The sequence below is a fragment of the Thunnus maccoyii genome, chromosome 9 (assembly GCF_910596095.1).
Source record: "Thunnus maccoyii chromosome 9, fThuMac1.1, whole genome shotgun sequence".
NCBI classification, from domain to species: domain Eukaryota; kingdom Metazoa; phylum Chordata; class Actinopteri; order Scombriformes; family Scombridae; genus Thunnus; species Thunnus maccoyii.
The window spans coordinates 18,732,952-18,756,541 of NC_056541.1; the positions used below are offsets into that span (position 1 = coordinate 18,732,952).

At 41.2% G+C, this 23,590-nt stretch overlaps 2 protein-coding genes across 2 annotated transcripts; both read left to right on the forward strand.

The window, feature by feature from the left end:
- On the forward strand, positions 1-4,437 carry LOC121903823 (eosinophil peroxidase-like). Its single transcript, XM_042421216.1, has 11 exons — positions 1-50; positions 229-404; positions 493-625; positions 815-944; positions 1,199-1,405; positions 1,503-1,863; positions 2,461-2,621; positions 2,724-2,982; positions 3,423-3,593; positions 3,730-3,967; positions 4,051-4,437. Exons 1-11 carry the CDS (start codon positions 1-3, stop codon positions 4,256-4,258), a joined length of 2,094 nt encoding a protein of 697 aa, XP_042277150.1. The 3' UTR covers positions 4,259-4,437.
- Positions 4,438-9,437: 5,000 nt separating this feature from the next.
- Positions 9,438-23,385, forward strand: LOC121904544 (eosinophil peroxidase-like). Its single transcript, XM_042422344.1, has 17 exons — positions 9,438-9,497; positions 9,851-9,983; positions 17,595-17,693; positions 17,918-17,986; positions 18,308-18,395; positions 18,566-18,741; positions 18,835-18,967; positions 19,384-19,513; positions 19,660-19,866; positions 19,964-20,324; positions 20,418-20,578; positions 20,685-20,943; positions 21,034-21,204; positions 21,317-21,554; positions 21,657-21,856; positions 21,963-21,995; positions 22,119-23,385. The coding sequence occupies exons 4-17, from the start codon at positions 17,920-17,922 to the stop codon at positions 22,556-22,558; spliced, it is 2,664 nt and encodes an 887-aa protein (XP_042278278.1). The 5' UTR covers positions 9,438-9,497; positions 9,851-9,983; positions 17,595-17,693; positions 17,918-17,919; the 3' UTR covers positions 22,559-23,385.
- Positions 23,386-23,590: the final 205 nt, after the last annotated feature.

Consider the following 23,590-nt stretch of genomic DNA (forward strand, 5'->3'; position numbering starts at 1 on the left):
ATGGAAGCTAAGGCCACTGTGGACTCAGCTTATGAGTACTCCAGAAGAGAGTGAGTGCACAAACCTACTGAAGTTCTGCAGTTGAAGAAAAAACACAACACAACATGAATGTATAAAATACACATACTGTAAATAAAGTGTCCTAAATCCGCTTGGCTATCCCAAAAATGAACAAGTGCACCGTCAGAAGCAGTGAGCTCATAAATCTGACCTCTCCACACAATACAGGAGCATTGAACGTGTGAGGAGGAATATGGCGAATCCTTCAGACATCCTGCGGCTGTTGAAGCAGCCTGTGGGACTCACTCGTGACGCTGTGCGTGCTGCTGACTATATGGATAATACTGTGAAACTGATCAAGAGGTCTTTGGAAAAACGTCAAAAACGCTCCATAAATGCCACAGGTGTGTAGCCTTTACTAATTGTCTGAATTTTCCAACACATGGTTTCAAGTCACAGCTAATTTGTCTGTTTTTTGCCTTTCTTAATCAGATCTGATCTCTGAGGAGGATCTGCAGGTCATTGCTGATCTGACAGGCTGTTCTCCCCGACATCGTGTCCCCTCTTGCAAGATGACTCCCAATTTAGACAGGTTTCGCACTGCAAGTAGCGTCTGCAACAACAGGTGAGTGGTGAGGCAGCAGTTGAGCAACCACTTTGATGTTAATGAACGAAATAGGACATGACAAACATTTCAGAGCCAACATTCCTTTGAAAGCTGTCGCCAGGCATGTCATATACTGCTACGTGCCTTGCATGTTATACTCATCTGCAAGACAAAGAGAAAGAACAGTATGGACTTATTTCTCTCTAGAAAAAACACACGCTGGGGATCTGCCAACACACCGTTCACCCGCTGGCTCCCTGCTGAGTACCAAGATAAAATCTCTCTGCCTAAAGGCTGGGACCCCAAGCAGAAAGTCAACAAACGCTTTCTTCCTTTGGTAATATATATATGTATATATATGTATATAAAGTATATACTGTATATATACCATTATATGATACTATATATAATATAAAGTATAGTATGTGCTGTAGAAACGGTAACAATAAAGATAAAATACAAATTGAACATTTAATCACATCTGCACTGGTGCTTGATGTATTTTCTAACTTGTAAAATGAGAAATTGACAGTGATAGATGTGCAAATCATTTCCACAAAGGTGCTTATTGTCTACATCATCTCCCTATAGGTGAGGGAAGTGTCCAACCGTATTCTACGCACTGCCACCTCTGACGTGGAGAGCGACCCACTATACACTCACCTGGTGACAATCTTCGGCCAATGGACTGACCACGATCTGACCTTCACTCCTCACTCTCCTGTCATCCGCTCATTCAGTAATGGTATCGACTGTGACAAGAGCTGTGAGCGCACAGAGCCCTGCTTCCCCATCGAGGTCAGTCTCACTGCATTACACAAGAAAATTGATGAATGCATCCACACAAACACCAACATACTGGATGCTTAGTTACCACTTCTTGTCCTCTGAACAGCTTCCCAAGGAAGATCCCCGCTTTGGCAGAAACTCAGAAGAGTGCATCCCCTTCTTTCGCTCAGCAGCGGCTTGTGGATCTGGCAACACGGGCCACATCTTTGGTGCAAGCAATGTCCGTGAGCAGATGAACTCTCTCACAGCTTTCATTGATGTGGGTCAGGTGTATGGCTCAGATGATACCAAAGCTCGCTTCCTCCGGAACCTCACTACAGATGAGGGCCTGTTGAGAGTCAACACAGAGTATACTGACAACGGCCGTGAGCTCCTGCCCTTCACCAGCATGGGAGCCAACATGTGTGCCACCCGGAGCCGCATTACTAATGACTTTAATGTCGAGGAGGTGCAGTGCTTTCTAGCTGGTGAGTTGCAGTAAACAAGCTGATATGCAATCCAAAAAAGAGCGTTAAACATACATGAATGTAAATCTTGTAAATTAAATCAACAACTCCAAACAAACCACATAAGGAGGTTTGGGTGGTGGAAGGAGTTGCACCAGCAAAACGTTGCTGGCATGCCAATGATTGTGAAGCATGTATGAAACAGCTGAAGCTACTCCAGCCAATACAGCATGACTTCAGTCCTTTGCCTGAATGAAAGCTGTGCTCCATTCAAATAACTGGATCTCAAGCAGGTTCATTTATCTTTTGGAAGGGAGTCATTTTATGACCCAGTGTGGTTTTCCTCACTGTTCATACTGACCATTAAAAGATTCCCTCCAAATGTGCTTACAATGCAAGTGATGGGGGACAAAATCCACAGTCCTCGTTTTGAGCAAAAATGTATTTAAAAGTTTATCTGAAGATAATATGAGGCTTCGGCCCTCTGAGTTAGTCAAATAAAGTGGATATCTTCCATAGTAACAGTCTTTGTTTCGCCACAGACAGTGTTTTCCATCCATTAATGCAGGTTAATTTAGGCACCCCTTACTTGCCAGTATTGTCTGTTGTGTCTCCCAGGTGATGAGCGCTCCAATGAGAACATTGGTCTGACCTCTTTACACACACTGTTGATGCGTGAGCACAACCGTCTGGCACGTGCTCTGGCCAAACTAAATCCTCATTGGAACGGAGAGAGACTCTACCAGGAGGCGCGCAAGATCATGGGAGGATACTTCCAGGTTAGAGAGGAGCTTAGCTGCATGAACTGAAGAGACTTTGTGTTAATTGGTGACGGTATGTCCTCACAACTCAGGTGTCATTTTCTCTTTTTTGTCTTTCAGGTTATCACTTTCAGAGACTACTTGCTCCACATTGTTGGTCCAGATGTCATTACCAACCAGCTGTCCACCTACCCTGGTTATGATGAAACCGTGGACCCCAGCATCTCCAATGTGTTCGCCACAGCTGCCTATCGATTCGCTCACCTGATGGTTCAGCCCTTCATGTTCCGTCTTAATGAGCAGTACAAGGAGCACCATGAATTTCCCAGCCCATTGCTGCACAAAGCCTTTTTCACACCATGGAGGATCATCTTTGAAGGTATGGAGAAGATCTCTAGCTTGTTGCCAAGAAAGCTACTCAGGAACATTGCAGTTAGTGGAAGTTTCATTGCAATAATATCAATGTAGGAGCAAAGTCAGTCTGCTGCAATCTGAACCAATGAGCTGAATCGTACAGGACAATCTTGGATCAGGGCTAGATGCTGCCTGCTTATTAAGTTCTTATGGCTACCATGTAAACAAACAATGCTACTTACATTGAGCCATCAGGACCAAATGGATGGACTATCAACCCAAACACAATGAACACAATGCAGTTGTAAACTCCAATGAGAGTAGGGTCATGGTCAGCAGCACCAGCAATGTTTTGAAATGACATGGTAAGTTAGTTAGTTAGTGCAATGTTTATGTAGAAAATGTAAGTAAATTGAGCTTTAAAATAGTCCAACTTAAATTGTTACCATCTCTTGTGCTCCTCAGGTGGTTTGGACCCAATCCTAAGGGGGCTGGTGGGTCGCCAGGCCAAGCTGAACACTCAGGATCAAATGATGACCGATGAACTGAGAGAAAGGCTGTTTAAATTCTCCACTGAGTTGGCACTGGATCTGGCTGCTCTGAACCTACAGAGAGGCAGGGACCATGGACTCCCTGGTATTACTCTGATTTAGTCTTTCTATGTATTTTCTGTTCTGTATCTCTAGAATTTTGCCTGCATCTGAGCCTTTGCTGGCATTACATATCATACCTTAAACATTGCCACATTGTCACACTGAGTGCCCTTTTTTAGGCTACAACAAATGGCGCAAGTTCTGCGGGCTGTCACAACCAAAAAATCGGAGACAGCTGGCTAAAGTTCTGAAAAATGGTAAACTGGCCAGGAGCCTGCTGGATCTCTATGGCCGACCTGACAACATTGACGTGTGGGTGGGAGGAGTCGCGGAGCCTTTTGTCCGTGGAGGAAGAGTGGGACCCCTGTTCGCCTGCCTGATCGCCACTCAGTTCCAGAGGATCCGAGAGGGAGACCGGTAATTAATTACTCACATGTTCCAAAGATGTGGAATAGCTGTGTTAGCTGCACTTTTAAATGTTAATAAATTGTCAATTTCAGACTGTGGTGGGAGAACAAAGGAGTCTTCACTGAAGCCCAGAGAGAGTCCTTGGAGCAGACGTCACTTGCACGCATCATTTGTGACAACACTGGTATAACTGAAGTACCAGAGCGACCCTTTGAATATCGGCCCCGAGGGTCCGGTTACACTAAATGTAAGAACATCCCGGCCTTTGACCTCAGTCCATGGAAGGAGAATACTGAGTAGATGTCCTGAAATCCTCATTACAGCGGTCTGAGTAAAGAAATGACATCCCTAAGACATTACTGACACAAAACTGCAATATTTAAAACCTGTATCATTGTTCAATTCTGACAGTTTGCTTGTTTTGTTCTGTCAAATGAAATGATTTACCTTATGCAGTTTACCTAAATGTTTTATTTAAATGAAAGGGCACATTTTCTGTCACATTTCTTTGATTGATTAACTGTTGAAAAGCAATGTAATTGCCATGATTAATGATCAAATAATGTGTGAATCTTTCTCAATTCCCTTTCATTTCCGCTTTTTTTTTTATCCCTTTAAACCTGTCTTTAAAAAGTGATTGTTACATTTTACATGTGCACAATCTGATGATTCCTACATAAAATACATTACAAGGTGTGCATTTTTCAATAGATTTGTGAAGAATATAGCTTTGTTTGTCTAAGGTGAAGCATTACATTAAAGTGTGACATAATAAATGAGTGTTACTCAGACAAACCTCTGAGTCCTAATTTTATTTTCATAAAATATTCACAGGACTTATATTGTACTGTGTCACATTTGACCTGCACAAAATATGTATACGATCATGCTGGCTTGGTGTAAACAATATTGAAATAAATAACACAGTAATAAAAAATAATGTGATAGCAATTACTTGTATGCATGTAATGGTTTTTATAAAGGTAAAGTCAAAATAGGTTACTTACATGGTGCTTGAGCTCTTATACTTTGAATGAGTTTGGAACTATAGCTTAAGAGAGAATATGTTTCTAAGGCATGCTTTTACATGCTGCATTTACAAGATTTCACTTGAGGATCTGTGTTTTCTCCCTAAAGGCAAAAAATCAGACCGCCAGCTGATGTTATACATGGTGACCCATCTCCCAGCTAAAGGAAAGCTAAAAGCTAAAGGAAAACACTCAACATTAAGAACTGAAACACCTTGAGGGAAAGCAATGAGAGAGAGAGAGTCTTTTCACATCTCAGCTCCTTATCCGTGATGATGTAGCTGAGCTCCTTTTCCTCGGTAGGACTGTAAAGTATTAAAAGCTCTTCAAAAAAACTAAGAATGTGATCAGAATCAACCCTGATTTTAGAAAGACTCTATGTTATAATTTGCACGCCATAATGCTGTTGGCCAGACAGCAGGTGACTATTTTGGTCACGGGTTTCATGCATTTTCTGTAATAAAATATCTAAAAGCACAAGTCTTGTCAGATAGGGGACCCTGGAACAAAATCTTATCAAATGGGGGTCTGTGGTCTAATTTGTGTCAGTTTAGGGGTCCTTGATGTGAAATAGTTTGAGAACCACTGCACTAGAGGATACCTTGTCAGTGTCACATTTTGCCTCATCTAGGTGTGAAAAGTACACGCATGTATGAAGGTGCACTACCAGCAGGGTATGGAACATGGATTGGACCAAAATGCATAGTTCGGCGTACGCATTAATACATCAACTTTGGTAGAAAATAAGCCATTAACACATTCATTTTGAATGTCTTAAGGCGTTTAAAATTGGGTGTTACCACTTCATCAGTTTCACAATCATTGTAAGAGAGAAAACAATTCCCCACTCAACCAACCTTGTATGAATTTAGGTTAAGAAATCATTGATGAATTGTATCAGGGTATTACTGTAGCAGACTTGTGTGCCAATGTGTGTTGTGTAACTGTATCGCAATTCCTGTGTGTGTAATCAGATTTATAAATATATAAAAAAATCTCCAAGTCTGTACTGAGATTTGTGAATGTGTAGACAAATCTGTAAATGCGTACATAAATTTCTTATGTAATGTAATATGTATGTATTTGCGCTTTGATACATACATGTTTTTAAAGGCCAAACCTATTATCTTACACCAGAAGTATTTGTTGTAATTGTCCGAGCTTGTCTCACCTTGTTATATTTTATTTACAGTTTGTCAAAAGATATCAGATTTTGTAGTCTGTACGCACACACATGTGCACCCATGGCAACCCTGAAACCACAGAGCCCACCCACATAACAAATCTCAATTTAACCGATGACTGTAAGTAAACACTAACATCATGTATAAGATATTCTTTTTGTGGTTTACATTATTACAATGGATGTGTGCAATCTCATCTGTGTTTTATTGCTGGGGTTTGCTAGCATTAGCGTCCAGCCTGCGTCTGTAAACAGATGTAGCTTATGTGATGTAACATAAGAGTCAGCAGGGAACTAAATAATTGTCAACAGGCTGTACAGATCTGTGTGTAAGTGACGGCAGCCTTCATATTAATATTGTCAGTTAGCACCAGACTGCATGTTGTGTCGGTCACAGTCAATGATACCAGGTAATATAACAGTAAGTAAAGTAAATTTAGATTTTGAAGGTAAAACTTACACCAGTTACTTTTGCTATAGTTGTTGCATAAATTTGGGACCTGAAACCTTCAGTGAACTGATCACTAAAGCTTTCTCTGTGTTATATTTAGAGTGAGCTACAAGGAGATGCGGTGTGTTTCTCTATTGTCATCTTATCATCTGTGCTGATCAGATTCTTTCATCTGCTACTGTGAGAGACACCAGTATCTAACCAGTATCAGCGTGAAAGAATGTTGTTCTGACACAGAACACAGAAAAGTGTGACGACATCAGTCTGTTGACAAGAAACCTGCAGAAAGTTTGTCCACAAGTTAACATGGCAAATAATTCATTACTGGTTAATATTAGTTGACGTTTAATTTAATAAGATATAAAAAAATGACAAGACCAGGTGCCTGTACTATGAAGCAAGTTCAGCTTAGTCTGTCTCTCTTTGGGTGAGCTGGCTTCATTGACCTTAACATTGGCCGTCCTGCATAACCAGTATCACGAAGCTGCCTATAAACTCAGTCAACTCTGTTTTTTCCCATCGTTCATGTGAAAGAGACGGGGTTGTTAATTATGAGTGATATTATCAGGACCATGGATGAAGTACCTGTGGAAATTTTCTGTTTCAGAGACAGCAAAAGTCATATTCAGTAAAGTGAAATGTAAACGAGCCTATAATCATACAACAGAATAAGAACATGTAGAAACACTAAAAATAATTTCCGCATATTAAAACTAGGCTAACGCTTAAAATACATGAAGTTATTATTATATATGACTTAAGTATAGAGTGAGTATTTTGCTATTTACTTGGATGATGAAGAAACAATTCTGAATATGTTATGCACATAAAAAAAACTTAAACGTAATGCCAGACTGTTTCTGCCACTGAAACAAACAGTGGAAAAGTAGTTAATGACTGATGAGCTCTATCTAACTGAAATGATGTATTTAAGCCAATTAACAGCGTGTGGATTATTATTTTTTAATCAAAGACAATCTTTCATTTTTATTTCCAATTATCTGTTATGGTTCTTCTGTCCCAGTGTGGCTTTATGTCCCTCCACCAGTCCACCAGATGTCCCTGGGCTTTTCTGCCTGTTTAAGACTGGACTAAGTGGGAAGACGGACAGATAAGAGAGATTGCAGATTATATTCAAGGACCACTTGAGATGCTGTTGCTTTCTACATTGACTCTCATTGGAACTAAGTGCTTAAGTGAACTAAAACACTAATTATGTCATTCAGAGCTACAGTTGTCTTTTAGTTTGATTTATGTTGTTTCATACAGCCTTAATATTCCACTCTGCTTGACAGACTGATTTATTTGTATTTTTGTCAATGGCAATATATACTGAAGTGTGTGGTTGTTGTTACTTGTGCACTTATTTTAGTTGTGAGTTCTGGGACGGTTTGTGCATGTTCCTACTAACACAGGGATCTAACCAGTCATGGACCCAGTGGAGACAAACCCTTTCCTTGGAACACGTTTGGCACTGGGGGGACCTTGATTTGTCAGACCTTGATTTGTCAGACAAGCAGCCCTGCATTTCCCTGGGCCATGTTGCCGCTTTGCCCACCAGATCCAGAGCTTGTACAGCTGGCTCTCTTTGATCTCTAGTCTTGGCCCATGGGCCCCTGGTGCTGGCTCCATCTGGGCCAGCTGGTCCAGTCCTCACCAGCAGCCACCAGTATGTTAGCCACCAGTATGATAGCCATCCAGCCTCCAAGCTTGTTAGCCACCAGCAGCCAAGCTATCCTGTTTCTTCTGAGCCTGTCACTCCTGCCTCCTCTGCACTTCAGCCTGCACCTGGGACTGCTAGCTTCCAGTCTACCTCTGCCCCTAACTCAGCTAGCCTCCTACCTTGTCATGCCCATCCAAGTCCAGCCCCAGTCCCCACCAACACTGTTGACTGGACGGACTGGACAGACATGGACCCAGCAGATATGCTGAAGGAGGTAAAAGAACTTTCGTATGCTTTGGAGCGATATTCTGCCTATAGGCCATGAGACCTTCAGCATTCAGCAGAAGAATGCAGCTTTTTCTCTGGTACCCAACGCTTGTTCATCCAAGCCATGGCTGCCTACTGTCTAATATGAAAGAGATTGTGAACACTTATGCTGCTGATCCTATTTTAGCTCCAGCTGGTACCATACCTTTATGTCCTACATCTGATCTGCCATGCTACTTGCCTGGATCTTCTGTGGTCCCGCTTTGAGAGTCTCCACTCCCCAGTGCCGCAGGGTCTCCGCTCCCCAGTGCCACAGAGTCTCCACTGTCCAGTGCCACAAAGACTCAGTCCCTGGTTCTTATAATGCCTTTTTTAATGCAATCTTAATGTCTTCTTTATGTCTTATTGTCTTATTTTCAATGTATTCCTATGCCCTTGTAAAGCACTCTGAATTGCATTGTGTCTGAATGGTGCTATATAAATAAAATTACTCTACCTTACCTTACCTTGAATGTGCATGTGTGGTTTATGCATGGTTATATTGTGTTTTCTGGGTTTTTTGGTTTTCTGTTTGCTCTGTGTTTCCTTTCTGTGTTCCTGTGCTCCACACCTGCCCTGCATCAGTCTTGTTAGCCCTGCCCTGCTCCCTATGTCTTCCCAGCCAATTAGCTCCCAGCTTGCCCTTGTGTCTTGCCACCTGTTCCTTGTTGTTTCATTAGTTCAGTTTGTATTGAAGTCCTGTCCTGGTTTTCAGTTCAGTTTTGTTGGATCCTTTGTTCTACTCTGCTTAGTTCTTCGTGTTCTATTTCTGGTTTGTTCTGTTCTGCCAGCTGTACTTTGCCTGCACAAGCCTTAAATAAAGCATTTATTCCTCAGCCTCATTCAGCCTGCAGTCTCCTGCATTTGGGTCCACCTGCTCTGTTCCACCTAACAGGATATAGCCTACTGTAAGCACAGTGCACATATATATATGCAAACCTACATGCATATGTACATACAGATGCACACACACGATCACACAGTACCTCAGTTGCCAACTTCGGGCTGGAGCAGCCTACAGACACGCTACAAAGGCAATAAGCCTATTCTACCATTCAATTATTTGGCAACGAGACAAGATCATGGTTAGAAATCAGCAATTAACCTTAAGAATTCAACTTTAGCCTGTCCAGGATTCTTGAAGATGTGCCACTACCTGTCAATGGTGACAATCAGCGGGCCGGGAAAAGGAGACTGAAAGAGATACCATGCTGGTGTAGGGCTTCTTTGATGTTGTTGTACTCTGTTCTTCTTGGAGTAGGAAAAAGCGCCAGGACTTGTAGGAAAGTTCTTCTTTCTTCTTTGATTCCCAAAGAAATCACAGCTTATCCTCAAATCTAAGAAGCCTCAGGATGATGGTTTGCGGCTTACTGCTGTCGTCTCATCTTGGGCTGGTATGTGAACTCTATTTATTTCAGGACTGGGTTGGTCCTCTGGGATCTGCAAGATGTTCTTAAGCGGCTTGCTGGTCCCTTTATGTTGTTTCCTTCCATATTTTCAGGGATGTTAATGAGACATAGGTTATTACATTCAGAGTAGTTTTCCAGATGGTCCACTGTATGCACAAGCTTGCTCATTTGTTTTCTAAGTTTAGCATTGCTGCTCTGAGGCGGATCGATCTTGTCTACCACATCCAATATATGTTGCTCCACACCAGCGATACGTGAGAGTAGGCCAGCTAAATCTGCCTCAATTTTGGCTGTTGTCTGTAGGAATACTGGTAGGGTCTCTCTCATGGTTATCTATGTGTCGGTCGGGCTGTTTATTATATTTCCTTAGCCCAGAGAGGGCAGTCGAATCCCCCACTGTCTACACCTTTGTCAACTTCACGGCTATTTTCCCCCTCCAGGGTCCAGGGACTGTTTACCTTTGCCAAGTTTGATTTGGGTCATTTTACAGTGCCCTCTTTATTTTATAGATTCTGCCATGAGAGTAAATATAGAGACTTTAGAACCCTTTTTTGAAAATGTTAAGTGGGTTTTAGCAGTGATTAAGCAGTGTTTAAGGAGAGCTAATTTGAGGCATGGCTCACTCCATCGAAACCATCACAGGACTCCAGATGGATCATGCTTTCTAAAGAAAAAAGATTCCTGCATAAGTCAAGGTGCATAAATTCTGTCTATAGCTCACTAATAAACATGTAACCTCCCCTGCTTTGAGTTTGGTAAAATTGGAAATATATTCACAGATTTGAACTCCCCAGATCAATAACTCATAAGCAAAACATTTTTAAAACACAAACAACACCTCTTTCCTACTGCAGTAAGGTAGACAACAAACTACAACCTAATTTTCACCAAAACAAGCTGTCCTCTGAGCTGGACAAATAACATTGGTCTCTATGTACAGCGCAGGGACCGTCTGAAAAGTGAAACACCAAAAAGAGATACAACAAAAATATTCAATAACTCCTACAGTGTTGTGTCGCCAAAATTGCTTCACACATCAATGATCTCTTGTTGGTGATACTACAACACTTAGTTTGAAAAAATGTGCTTTTGCATAATTTGGGGGCAGAAATGATAAATAAATAATAATAAAATAATTCCCTTTAAGTTGAAGACCAGTTCTTCTCTCAAAGGAATTAATTAGTAATCAATGCAGTCCTTCAAAAGAGCGCCAAGGATCCTTTTTCTTTCAAAATACGCCTCCTAGACAATAAAAACTTTTACAACTCTTTGTCTGGGGTGTTTTTTCTTTTTCTGTTTTTGGGCTTGCTCACTTGTGTGCTGACTGCTGCTGTGGCTGTAGCTTCTTCTGTTTTCTCTTTGCCTTATCAGGCGTGTTGTGTATTGGCTTTGTTCTGGGTGTTGTCTTTTTCATTCTTCTCTGAGAGATGCAATCTCCAGAAAGGAATTCTCATCGAAGAGGAAAGACTGCACAGATGCCTACGCCACAAGCCAAGCCGGTTGCCATTTGAATAATCTATTCTCTTTGTAATCTCCAATTTTTATTGCGTAATTAAACTTCCTCAAGACTTTTCTCAGGACTTCTGATAAGTTTAGCTCCACTCTGCAGCCTGCCACTGAATGCACAGAGACTAGGACACCTCCCTGCTGTGTGTGTCCACTACACAGCCTCAGTTAGTCTGATTGATTCAGATTCTTTATTGACAATATAAAAGATATACCACATAATAAGTAAATAAATAATATATGCACAGCCTCAACCAGGAGGCATTACATCTTTGTACCGTAGTTGTCAAAAGGATAAAACACAATAAAGACCAAGAGCTTATCATTGTGTTTTTGACTCATTTTTGACTCAATTTAACCACTCATTCATTCATTTTTAGTTGTATATATACATAGTGTTTCCCATTTGTCTGTATCCTTTGGTAGTTAAATAAATATCTTGATTTATAGCCAAGTCATTGTATCTGTTTTCCTTCATATCAGATGGAGGTCCCAGTATTCAGAGTTCACTCATTGGTGATCCCTACTGCTCATCTAAAGATTTGAGTCTTTTTTCATTCAATATGACTCCAAATTGTGGAACTTACTTCCAACTGATCTGACGGTTGTCAATTCTCTCAATACATTTAAGAAGAATGTTAAAATATGTCTCCTTAAAATGGCTTGTTACTTTGCTTTTACCCAGACTTGTAAGTCTCTTTTGTACAGTAAATGTACTTTCAATGCTGTGCAGCAATTTGTCAACTGTGGTTTTGAAGTTTTACATAAATAAAACTTATTATTTTACAGATTTGGGTAATATTAAATATATTATATAAATAAATAAAATAGGTCACACACACATTTAGTAATGTCATAGAGTAAGTGCAAATGTAAACCAAAATTGATTTTCCTTTCATCGTGTAGACAGTATTTCAAGATGTGCTTAAATAGACTGGGAGAGGAAGCCTGAATTAGCATCAAGTGGCAGCCTGGCATGATAACCCACACCTTCCAGAAAGATGACACCAGTTGTGGGATCTTTGTCAAGCAAGTTATTCTATGCAACACCTTATTTTTATAATAGACAAAACAATATGTTGTTTAACTGTGTAAGATCATACACAGTACAGATGGCCAAGATGACAGTGAGGGCATTTCCAAACATACCACAGACATTTAACATGGACACTTATAAACAGTATGTCAGAAAAAATCCAGTCTAGCCAGAAGTGCTTTGGCATAAGTCAAGCTCAAGTTAGTTAGCTCAACTTACAAATGAAGCCCCCCCACTCCCCATATACAAAAAAAAAATTCCTCTCACCCCCCTCCCATGGGGGGTGGTGGTGTGTCTTCCTCAAGCTCCGGTTCTCTACCAGAGGCCTGTGAGTTTGAGGGTTCTGCGCAGTATCTTAGCTGTTCCTAGGACTGTGCTCTCCTGAGCAGAGACCTCAGATGTTGTACCTGGAATCTGCCGGAGCCACTCTCCCAGTTTGTGGGTTACAGCCCCCAGTGCTCCAATTACCACTGGCACTACTGTTGCTATTACTCCCCACATCTTTTCTAGCTCCTCTTTCAGCCCTTGGTATTTTTCTATCTTCTTGTGTTCCTTCTTCTTGATGTTGCTGTCGCTTGGGATTGCTACGATTGGTTAGCCATTACCAGTTTGTCATTCTGGATCTGGAAGTCCCACAGGATCTTGGCTTGGTCATTCTCAACCACCTTAGGAGGTGTCTTCCATTGTGACGTTGGGACCTCCAACCCATACTCAGTGCAGATGTTCCTGTACACTATGCCAGCCACTTGGTTATGGCGTTCCATGTACGCTGTTCCTGCCTGCATCTGCTATTATGTGCTGAACTGTCTCAGGAGCATCTTTGCACAGCCTGCACCTGGGGTCCTGTCTGGTGTGGTAGATCCCCGCCTCTATTGATCTTGTACTAAGTGCCTGTTCTTGTGCTGCCATGATCAGTGCTTCTGTGCTGTCCTTCAGTCCAGCCTTTTCCAGCCACTGGTAGGATTTCTTGATATCAGCCACTTCTTCTATCTGTTGGTGGTACATGCCATATAGGGGCTTGTCCCTCCATGATGGTACCTCCTCCTCCTCTGCATCATATTTCTGCTGCCTGAGGTATTCACTTAGCTGTTCATCTTTGGGGGCCATCTTCCTGATGTATTCCTGGATCTTGGTTGTTTCGTCCTGGTCAGTGGCTCTGATGCTCACCAGTCCTCGGCCTCCCTCGTTTCGCTTAGTGTACAGTCTCAGGGTGCCGGACTTGGGATGAAACCCTCCATGCATTGTGAGGAGCTTCCTTGTCTTGATGTCAGTGGCCTCTATCTCCTCCTTTGGCTGGCTTACTATGCCAGCGGGGTATCTGATGACTGGCAGGATGTACGTGTTGATGGCTTGTATCTTGTTCTTCCCATTCAGCCGACTTTTCAGGACATGCCTTACTCTGTGTAGGTATTTGGCTGTGGCTGACTTCCTTGCGGCCTCCTCAAGGTTCCCATTTGCCTGCGGGATCCCAAGGTATTTGTAGCTGTAGCTGTCATGAACATCTGCAATGTGGCCTTCCTGTAGTTCAACCCCCTCGGTTCTGATCATCTTCCCTCTCTTCGATACCATCCGACCACACTTATCTTGTCCAAATGACATTCTGATGTCGTTGCTGTAGATCCTGGTGAGGTGGATCAGTGAGTCGATGTCTCGCTCATTCCTGGCATACAGCTTGATGTCATCCATGTAGAGGAGGTGACTGATGGTTGTTCCACTTCGGAAACGGTACCCGTAGCCACTCTTCGAGATGATCTGGCTGAGGGGGTTCAGGCCTATGCAGAACAGCAGCAGGAATAGTGCATCACCTTAGTATATGCCACACTTGATGGTAACTTGTGCAATTGGCTTTGAGTTGGCCTCCAGAGTTGTTTTCCACAGTGTATATGTGTGGCACAGGTTGGTCTGCCTGGTCTTGCAGGCCATATATATATATATATATATGTGTGTGTGTGTGTATGTGTGTATGTATGTATGTATGTATGTATGTATGTATGTATGTATGTGTGGTTTCTTGAAGATTAAATGAGTGGACTAGTTTTGATGACTTCTCTTGATGTATGTCATACAAGACAAGTAGACCATACAAAACGTCATCAGTCCACAGTTACACCAGTTGGACCACATTACATGCTACCAGTGTAACTTGGAATCGTCACTACAAAGAGAAAAACACCTGTCAACAGTTGGTCATAAAAACAAATGGAGGTCCACAAATAAAGTCCTAAAAATTATTATTATTTTGGGACTGTAATGCACCAATAACCTATTCAGAGTGAACCCCAGTTTTCAACTACTGACCACTGGGAAGGCCTCCAAAACCAAACTTTCATCCTTCTCAGAAAAAACAGTTTAGTAAATATAAGATGGACTGTGTTTGAGTCTATATGTTAATTGATGAAAGTAGCCTAAAACAATGTTCTGATTTGTGGAAAGCAAATAGGAGACCTCGTTACCTGGTTTAAATGCTAAAGAGATTCTTCTCAAAATTCATCATAATTAGGCAAAAAATCTTTAAAAGCTAAGTGGTTTTGTAGAACCATCAGGGGTCTCCTGGTGTTTGACGTGAATTTGGTGCTACTACAATTTAGCTTAAAAAACATCAAGACCATTAAAAACAAAGACATTTTCCAAACTAAGGGGTGATTCACAAAAGGATTGCACGGCTTTTGCGTTTTTTTGCGGCTCTTGAGACAAAAAGAAACCATATAATTCACAAAGGACCTGGAAAGGGTGAAATTGCAGCGTAACCAACAGGAGACCATTGATGTGTGAAGTCATTGCAGGGAGACTACACTGTATAAGAGTGAAGTTATTGAATATTTTTCCCAATAAAAATTACCCCAAATTATGCAAAAGCACATTTTTCCAAAGTAAGTGTTGTACTATAACAAACAGGAGACCACTGACGTGTGAAGTGAGGGGACACCTCACTGTATAAGAGTGAAGTTATTGAATATTTTTGTAGTATCTCTTTTTGGTGTTGCACTTTTTAGACGGTCCCTACTTACTTATCTCACAGTCGGCTGTACATAGAGACCGATGTTATCAGTCCAGCTCTGAGGAGTCTCGTTTGGGTGAAAATTAGGTTGTAGCTCGTTGCCTACCCTACAGCTGTAGGAGAGGCGTCGCTTGTGTTTTAACAACGTTTCGTTTACGAGTTATTGATCCGCGAAGTTCGAATCTGAATAGGCCTAGGCTATATCTTCCAACTTGAATCAAGAAAAACTCAGCTGTGGCTGCTTTTATGCTCTCAGCCCTCACAGCAAACATTTGTCTTAGCTGGACAACTTTTACAAAAATGGTTGACTTCATACAAATATATCGAAGATCATTATACAACAATGACAGGGTTGAACATACAGCCTACATATAGCTATGAACATACACTGCACCGAAATCCAAGAAACTCGCGTGTAATATGTGTGTAAATTAAATGATATTATTTAGCTTTTGGCACAAAAAAGAAAAACATTTTGTGTTACATTCTTGTTTGGAAATTGTGGAGCAAGAAGTGTGGTTACATAGATTAGTAAATTTGGTTTTATAATTATTTGGATATAATTCCCGTATATTTAACTGTATTTTATTATTTAAATGGGGTATTTATGTATAGACTATTTGTTTGGATTCCAATAAACAAAGCAGACTTTTTTTCGTTGGTGCTGGAATCATTATATATATATCATCATATTATTTTTCATCAATATGTCTAATAGCTCACTGCATTTTTGAAATGATGACAATGACCTTATTCATCATGTTTAACAGCGTATATTTAGTTATTGTATATAATTACATGTGTGTAGGAGAACATGACAGTCACTGTCTGTTGTGTTTCCTTCATCAGTGGAGGAAGTTGTTTTCTTTTCTTTGGTCACGCAATGCGGGGTTTTAAAGCATTGGGTGGATTGTCATCAAACCTGGTGAATGGTTCCTCTCCAGGAAGTTATGTGAACCCGAAATGTCAGACACTGCTGAGCTATTTATTGTTTAACATCCTCACGACACTACCGACGAACTTTATCATGCCATTGAATGGGTGTTATCATTGGTGATGAGTTTCATAGATGATATGCGTTAGGTATGTGTTAGAGGAAGTCAGCTACATTTACTAGTAGGTTCATCCATCGTTAAGGTGGAGGTCACTTTCTTCGGAAACGCCTGATATTTCACCATATTTACTTACATTATTACTGATGTTTGTAGAAGTAGCCCAAACAATATTCATATTGCACTTTCAAAAATATTAAAAATACAGTTAAATTCTCAGTCGAAGAAATTACGTGACAGAGTTAAAAAAAAATAGTGTGTAGCTTATAAAAACGCAAAGAAAAAAAGTATAGCTAGAGATAGCGAAATAACAGACAGTAACAACCTTTTTTCCCAAAATCACGTTCATGTAGGCCTACAACTAAACTGCATTCTTAATTACATTTTGATGGGTGGCCTATTTACTCCGGATTACGTTTGTTTATAACGTGCATGAACATGTCTGCCGTTTATTTTGTTGCTTTTCTCAAATGCAGGGTTGTAATGCAGATTCTAAATGTATGATTTGCATGTAAATTAGAATAATCAAACTTTTTTATGTATAGAAATGCATAACTTACAAAAAAAAGTTATTGACAAAAAGTCAATAAAAAAAAAAAAAAACAACAACACTAAAATAACCTAATAACGAAAAATGAAAGAACGAAAATCACAACACAAAAATGTTTTACTATTAAAAATAAACCGTGTCTTTGGTTAACCAAAATACTGTTCAGTTATTCCGGGTTGTTCCTCTACATGACCCTTATTGTCTATTTATAACTACATAAATAAACAATTAATGAGAACATTTTTTTTTTTTTTTTTGAAAAAGCTCTTCTTCTCTAAAAAAATCAAAGTTGGCTCTCCCGACACTGGCATGAGTATCACACTGGTGTCAAGTTACTAAACAGGGATCAGGAACTAGGAAGAAGAAAATGAATTCATTGTCTGAGAAAACATTTCCTTCTAACTTCATGCTAACTACATGCCGCGTCAAATGATGCGTCATCATGCCTATAAAGACCTGAGAATTGACTGAGCATCGATAGCTGACTGAAGCTGGAAGTTCAAGTTGGATGCGACACCAGAGCTACAAGGACACGAGCTCTACTTTATCACAGGTAACTTTCCATTATATTACTTTTTCTTTTTACACAATTTACGGTTTTCTATTCTACTCTATTCTATAATCAACAATAATGTAGGCTATTAAATTACTTTTTTGCATCATATTTTCAGGAATTTGTTCAAAAGAAAATTCGGAATAAGTTAGATTTATAGGGTTATTAGTTTGAATTATTTGACCAGTGCCTATATGATGGGACAATAAATTTCTTTTTTGCAGAGATGAATCGGTTTCTGTGCCTGCTGGCTGCAGGTCTTTACCTGTGTTTGCAATGCCAAGTGAACGCTGGTGAGTGTTACCTTTCTCATCTTACTTAGAATACCTACAAAAAGATTTAAATGCATTACATTTTTTTTATAAATTTAAAATAATCTCATCCTACTACAATGTAATTTATCTTATTTTGTGTAATGAACTGCATGATCAGCTCATAACGAAATACGTGAATTTATGTTTTGTTCTTGAATAGACTACAATCAACATAAATGCTGTAATTGTGTCACATGACTGAAACTTAAAACTGATCATGTCAGTTATGCACTGATCAAAAACATCAATGTTAAGAGTGAGCCAGAAAGTAAATCAAAGTTAATTGTTTTTTTCTTTCAGATTCTCGTTTGAGCCGGAGTGTCATTGAAAGGGCTGTGATGGCGGCCAAGGCCAATGTGGACTCAGCCTATGAATACTCTCGGAGAGAGTGAGTGTACAAACCTGCTGAACTTAAGTTTTGCATTGACTGGAAAAAAAAAACAACAACATAGATTTATAAAATTGATATTATTCTGCAATGCCATAAAAGAAAACAGTGCAGTTAATATACCTTCAGAAGCAGTGAGCTCATAAATCTGAACTCTCCACCCAATACAGGAGCATTGACCGTCTGAGGAGGAGTGTAGCGAATCCTTCAGACATCCTGCGGCTGTTGAAGCAACCTGTTGGACCCAGTCGTGACGCTGTGCGTGCTGCTGACTATATGGATAATGCTGTGAAACTGATCAAGAGGTCTTTGGAAAAACGCCAAAAGCGCTCCATCAATGCCACAGGTATGTACCCAAAATAGGTTCTTCGAAATTTCCATACGGGTATGTGCCAACTGTTGTTGAGCTGGGTTGCTTATTCTTTGCTTTGTTGATCAGATCTGATCTCTGAGGAGGATCTGCAGGTCATTGCTGATCTGACAGGCTGCTCTCCCCGACATCGCGTCCCCTCTTGCAAGACGACTCCCAATTTAAACAGGTTTCGCACTGCGAGCAGCGTCTGCAACAACAGGTGAGGCATCAATTAAGCAGCCACTTTAACATTAATGGTTGAACAAGTGACAAACATCTTCACTGACTGCTTAATTTATTCTGACCCTGGAGCCAAATAAATTCAATGTCGCTTTCTTCCTTTCATTTTATAAACAAATAAACTGAAAATAGGTGTGGACAACTGCACAGCTAACTTTCATTTTGAACAATATAAAAGTAAAACCTCTGTGGTTATGAGCGAAGCTTGGTACTAATTGTGATGTCCCTGATTTGAGATTGGCTTGGGACTTTTGTTGCATGTTGTCACCTTCTCCTTTTTCCTGCATTTGCTTTTTGTTGGCAAAAACAATTTAATAAATGCAAAATGCTACAAAAGGAATCTCAAAACAGAGAAAATAAGAGTGCAATCACGGACTTTCCCCCCCTCTCACCTAGGGCAAACACCCGCTGGGGATCTTCCAACACACCGTTCACCCGCTGGCTGCCTGCTGAGTACCAAGATAAAATCTCGCTGCCTAAAGGCTGGGATCGTGACCTCAAAATCAACAATCATATTCTTCCTTTGGTACTATACTTCGGGATATTCATCTTTAATGGCTACACCACTTCATTGACCAGCTAATATAACAGCCTCATCTAAATAATCATGGAATAAAGATGACATTTGTAGTTGTATACATCATTTTCACCAAGGTGATCATCTCCCTATAGGTGAGGGAAGTGTCCAACCGCATTTTGAGCACAGCCAACACTGACGTGGAGAACGACCCACTATACACTCACCTGGTGACAATCTTCGGCCAATGGACTGACCACGATCTGACCTTCACTCCTCATTCTCCTGTCATCCGCTCATTCAGTAATGGTATCAACTGTGACGAGAGCTGTGATCGCACAGAGCCCTGCTTCCCCATCGAGGTCAGTCTCACTGCATCACACAAGAAAACATATTAATACATCCACGCAAACACCGACATACTGGATGCTTAGTTGCCACTTCTTGTCCTCTGAACAGTTTCCCAAGGGAGATCCCCGCTTTGGCAGAAACTCAGAAGAGTGCATGCCCTTCTTTCGCTCAGCAGCGGGTTGCGGATCTGGCAACACGGGCCACATCTTTGGTGCAAGCAATGTCCGTCAGCAGATGAACACTCTCACAGCTTTCATTGATGCGAGTCAGGTGTACGGCTCAGACGATGCCAAAGCTCGCTTGCTCCGGAACCTCACTACAGATGAGGGCCTGTTGAGGGTCAACACAGAGTATACTGACAACAGCCGTGAGCTCCTGCCCTTCACCAGCATGGGAGCCAATATGTGTGCAACTCGACGCAGCATTACTAATGACAGTAATGCCGAGGAGGTGCAGTGCTTTCTAGCTGGTAAGTGGCAGCAAGCAAACTGATGTATAATCATTATCCCAATACTCATCCCAAGCAGTGCAAAGCTCATTTTAATTGTATGTAACTTTTAAGGTGACGAGCGCACCAATGAGAACATTGCTCTGACCTCTTTACACACACTGTTGATGCGAGAGCACAATCGTCTGGCACGTGCTCTGGCCAAACTCAATCCTCATTGGAACGGAGAGAGACTCTACCAGGAGGCGCGCAAGATCATGGGAGGATACTTCCAGGTTAGAGAGGAGCTTAGCTGAATGAACTGAAGAGATCTTGTGTCAATTGGTGACGGTATGTCCTCACAACTCATTCATCCGTCATCCATTCTTTTTTGTCTTTCAGGTTATTACTTTCAGAGATTACTTGCTCCACATTGTTGGTCCAGACTTCATTTCCAGGCAGCTGTCCACCTACCCTGGTTATAATGAAACCGTGGACCCCAGCATCTCCAATGTGTTCGCCACAGCTGCCTATCGATTCGCTCACCTAATGATTCAGCCCTTCATGTTCCGTCTTGATGAGCAGTACAAGGAGCACCGTGAATTCCCCAGCCCATTGCTGCACAGAGCCTTCTTCACACCATGGAGGATCCTTTTTGAGGGTATGGTCGAGGTGTCTTACTTGTTTGTTCTGCTCTCTATGGAAAATCAACAAAACTGATCCAAAAAAAATTATATCTTGTGCTCCTCAGGTGGTTTGGACCCAATCCTGAGAGGGCTGGTGGGTCGCCAGGCCAAACTGAACACTCAGGATCAAATGATGCCTGATGAGCTGAGAGAAAGGCTGTTTCAATTCTCTGCTCATTTGGCACTGGATCTGGCTGCTCTGAATCTGCAGAGAGGCAGGGACCATGGACTCCCTGGTATTCATTTAGTCTTTATACCTATACATTCTTTATGTCAAGAATGAATATGCTAATATATTTAAGCTTTTGCGGGCATAACACATTATTTTAAACATTGCAATATTCTTAGGCTACAACAAATGGCGCAAGTTCTGCGGGCTGTCAGAACTACAAAATGAGGAAGACCTGGCTGAGGTGATGAACAACACTGAGCTGGCCAGGAACCTGCTGGATCTCTATGGCCACCCTGACAACATTGACGTGTGGCTGGCAGGAGTCGCAGAGCCTTTTGTTCGTGGAGGAAGAGTGGGACCCCTGTTCGCCTGCCTGATTGCCACTCAGTTCCAGAAGATCCGAGAGGGAGACCGGTAATCAGACAGGAAATTTCAAAGCTGACATTGCTAATGATGTGGAGATATTTGTACTAGCTGCACTTTTACATTCAGACATTAACGAACTGTCCATTTCAGACTTTGGTGGGAGAACGAGAGAGTCTTCACTGAAGCCCAGAGAGAGTCTCTGAGGGACACATCACTTGCCCGCATCATCTGTGACAACACTGGTATCACTGAAGTACCAAGAACACCTTTCCAATACCGGCCCAGAGGGTCTGGTTACACCCAGTGCAGTGACATCCCTGCCTTTGACCTCAGTCCATGGAGAGAGGATGGTGAATTGATGCTCTGAAATTTTTGCTGACATTTACAAATGAAAACATTCAATGCTAAAATTTGAGTATTTTTGAATAACTGCTTTTCCCTTTTCATTTGCTTTAGAAGAAAGCTCAGGTGAAACCCAGGGACCAGCAGGTAAATCCAGCACTGCCTGTACTATTATCTATAAATAGTGAAATCATTATAAAATTGTGATTGAAAATACTGCAGTGGGAAATTTCTGTTGGTATAATTGTATTCATGTCTTTTTACACGCAGGACCAAGAGGACCCCGAGGACCCCGAGGTCTGAGAGGCCCCCCTGGACCTCCTGGCACTGTGGAGAAAGTGGCCTTCACTGTTCGACTGGGCAACAACTTCCCCAAAGCTGGAGTTCCCATCATCTTCCGCGATGTCATCTACAACGGACAGAACGACTATGACATTAAGACCGGGATTTTCACCTGTGAGCATCCAGGCATCTATGAATTTCAGTTCCACTGCACGATCTTTCAGAACGCTGCCAGTGTGGATCTGATGCGAAACGGAGATCGGGTCCTTCATTCATTCACCACCCGGCAGAAAGGTTACATCACAGCCAGTGGCAGCACATACATAAAGCTAGAGAAGGGAGACAAGGTCTGGCTGGTGGCTAATCATGGCGGTAATGGTCTGACCAAAGACAGCTTCTTCTCAGGGCATCTGCTGTTCACTGAGTAGGAGAACAGTCTTGACACTGCTGCCGCTGACCCACACAACATCGTCAACACAATGCAAAAAACATCTGTTTTTGCAAGTTATTTAGTGTAAAATGCAACCTTAAACATTTCTATGACACCCTTAACGTTTGCTGAGAAGGTGAAATAATTCCACTTGTTTCCAGTGCAATTTCCTGCAATGCACCAGTATTAAAGGTCCTGGAGACCACGCAGGTATTCACAGTTACACAGACCTCCTCTTCATCTAAGCAGAGCTGTGCTTAGAGTTACCTGAAGTCACCAATCTCTATTGAGAATTATAAATGGGGGAGTTGCTGTGCCTTAAAGGCTGCAATGAACTAACACAGAGAGTCATGGTTGCAATGAAAGACAAAATAATATAACATGATAATAACTATTAGAATGGATATTTTTTGCAGTGAACCTTGTTGACAGAAAAGCACAATGTTCAAAACCCTGTGGCATGATTTGACTGTATCAAAGCTTTGCACTGAATGAAGTAGAAGTACCTGCATTTGTAATGCAAAGGAAGGAGCCAAGCTTTTATATTCTTTTTTAAAATTAACTACTGAAAATCAATGTGATACCTCTGAGTACTACTTACGACCGTGTGATGTTTTCTCCTCTTCTTGCGAATTAATCATCATTTTGTCTCATAAAATTGTCTTTACCTCTTTTCTTTAGAGATCTGTACCTTTTTACAGCCTATGTTTGGCAAATGAAAGCGAAAAATCAGGTTATCTTTCAATAAGCTAAAATTGCAAAAGCTGCATTTGAGAAATGATTTGTTTGGAATACATTTTTGTTTGTCCAAAGTATAAGTGTAAGACCTTGTGTCACTTTCAATAAACATCAATAAATTATTGTTACACAAATGAACCCTCTGCCTCATTGTTTCACATTCATAATGATCATCACAGTTAATTTTCAATAATCAGTTGTAAAATATGATGACACAGAGCAACATTTTCAGAAGAAAACATCTGTGTGCAGACCCAACCAGCAGGTGGCACTGACATACAATCTTATAAGG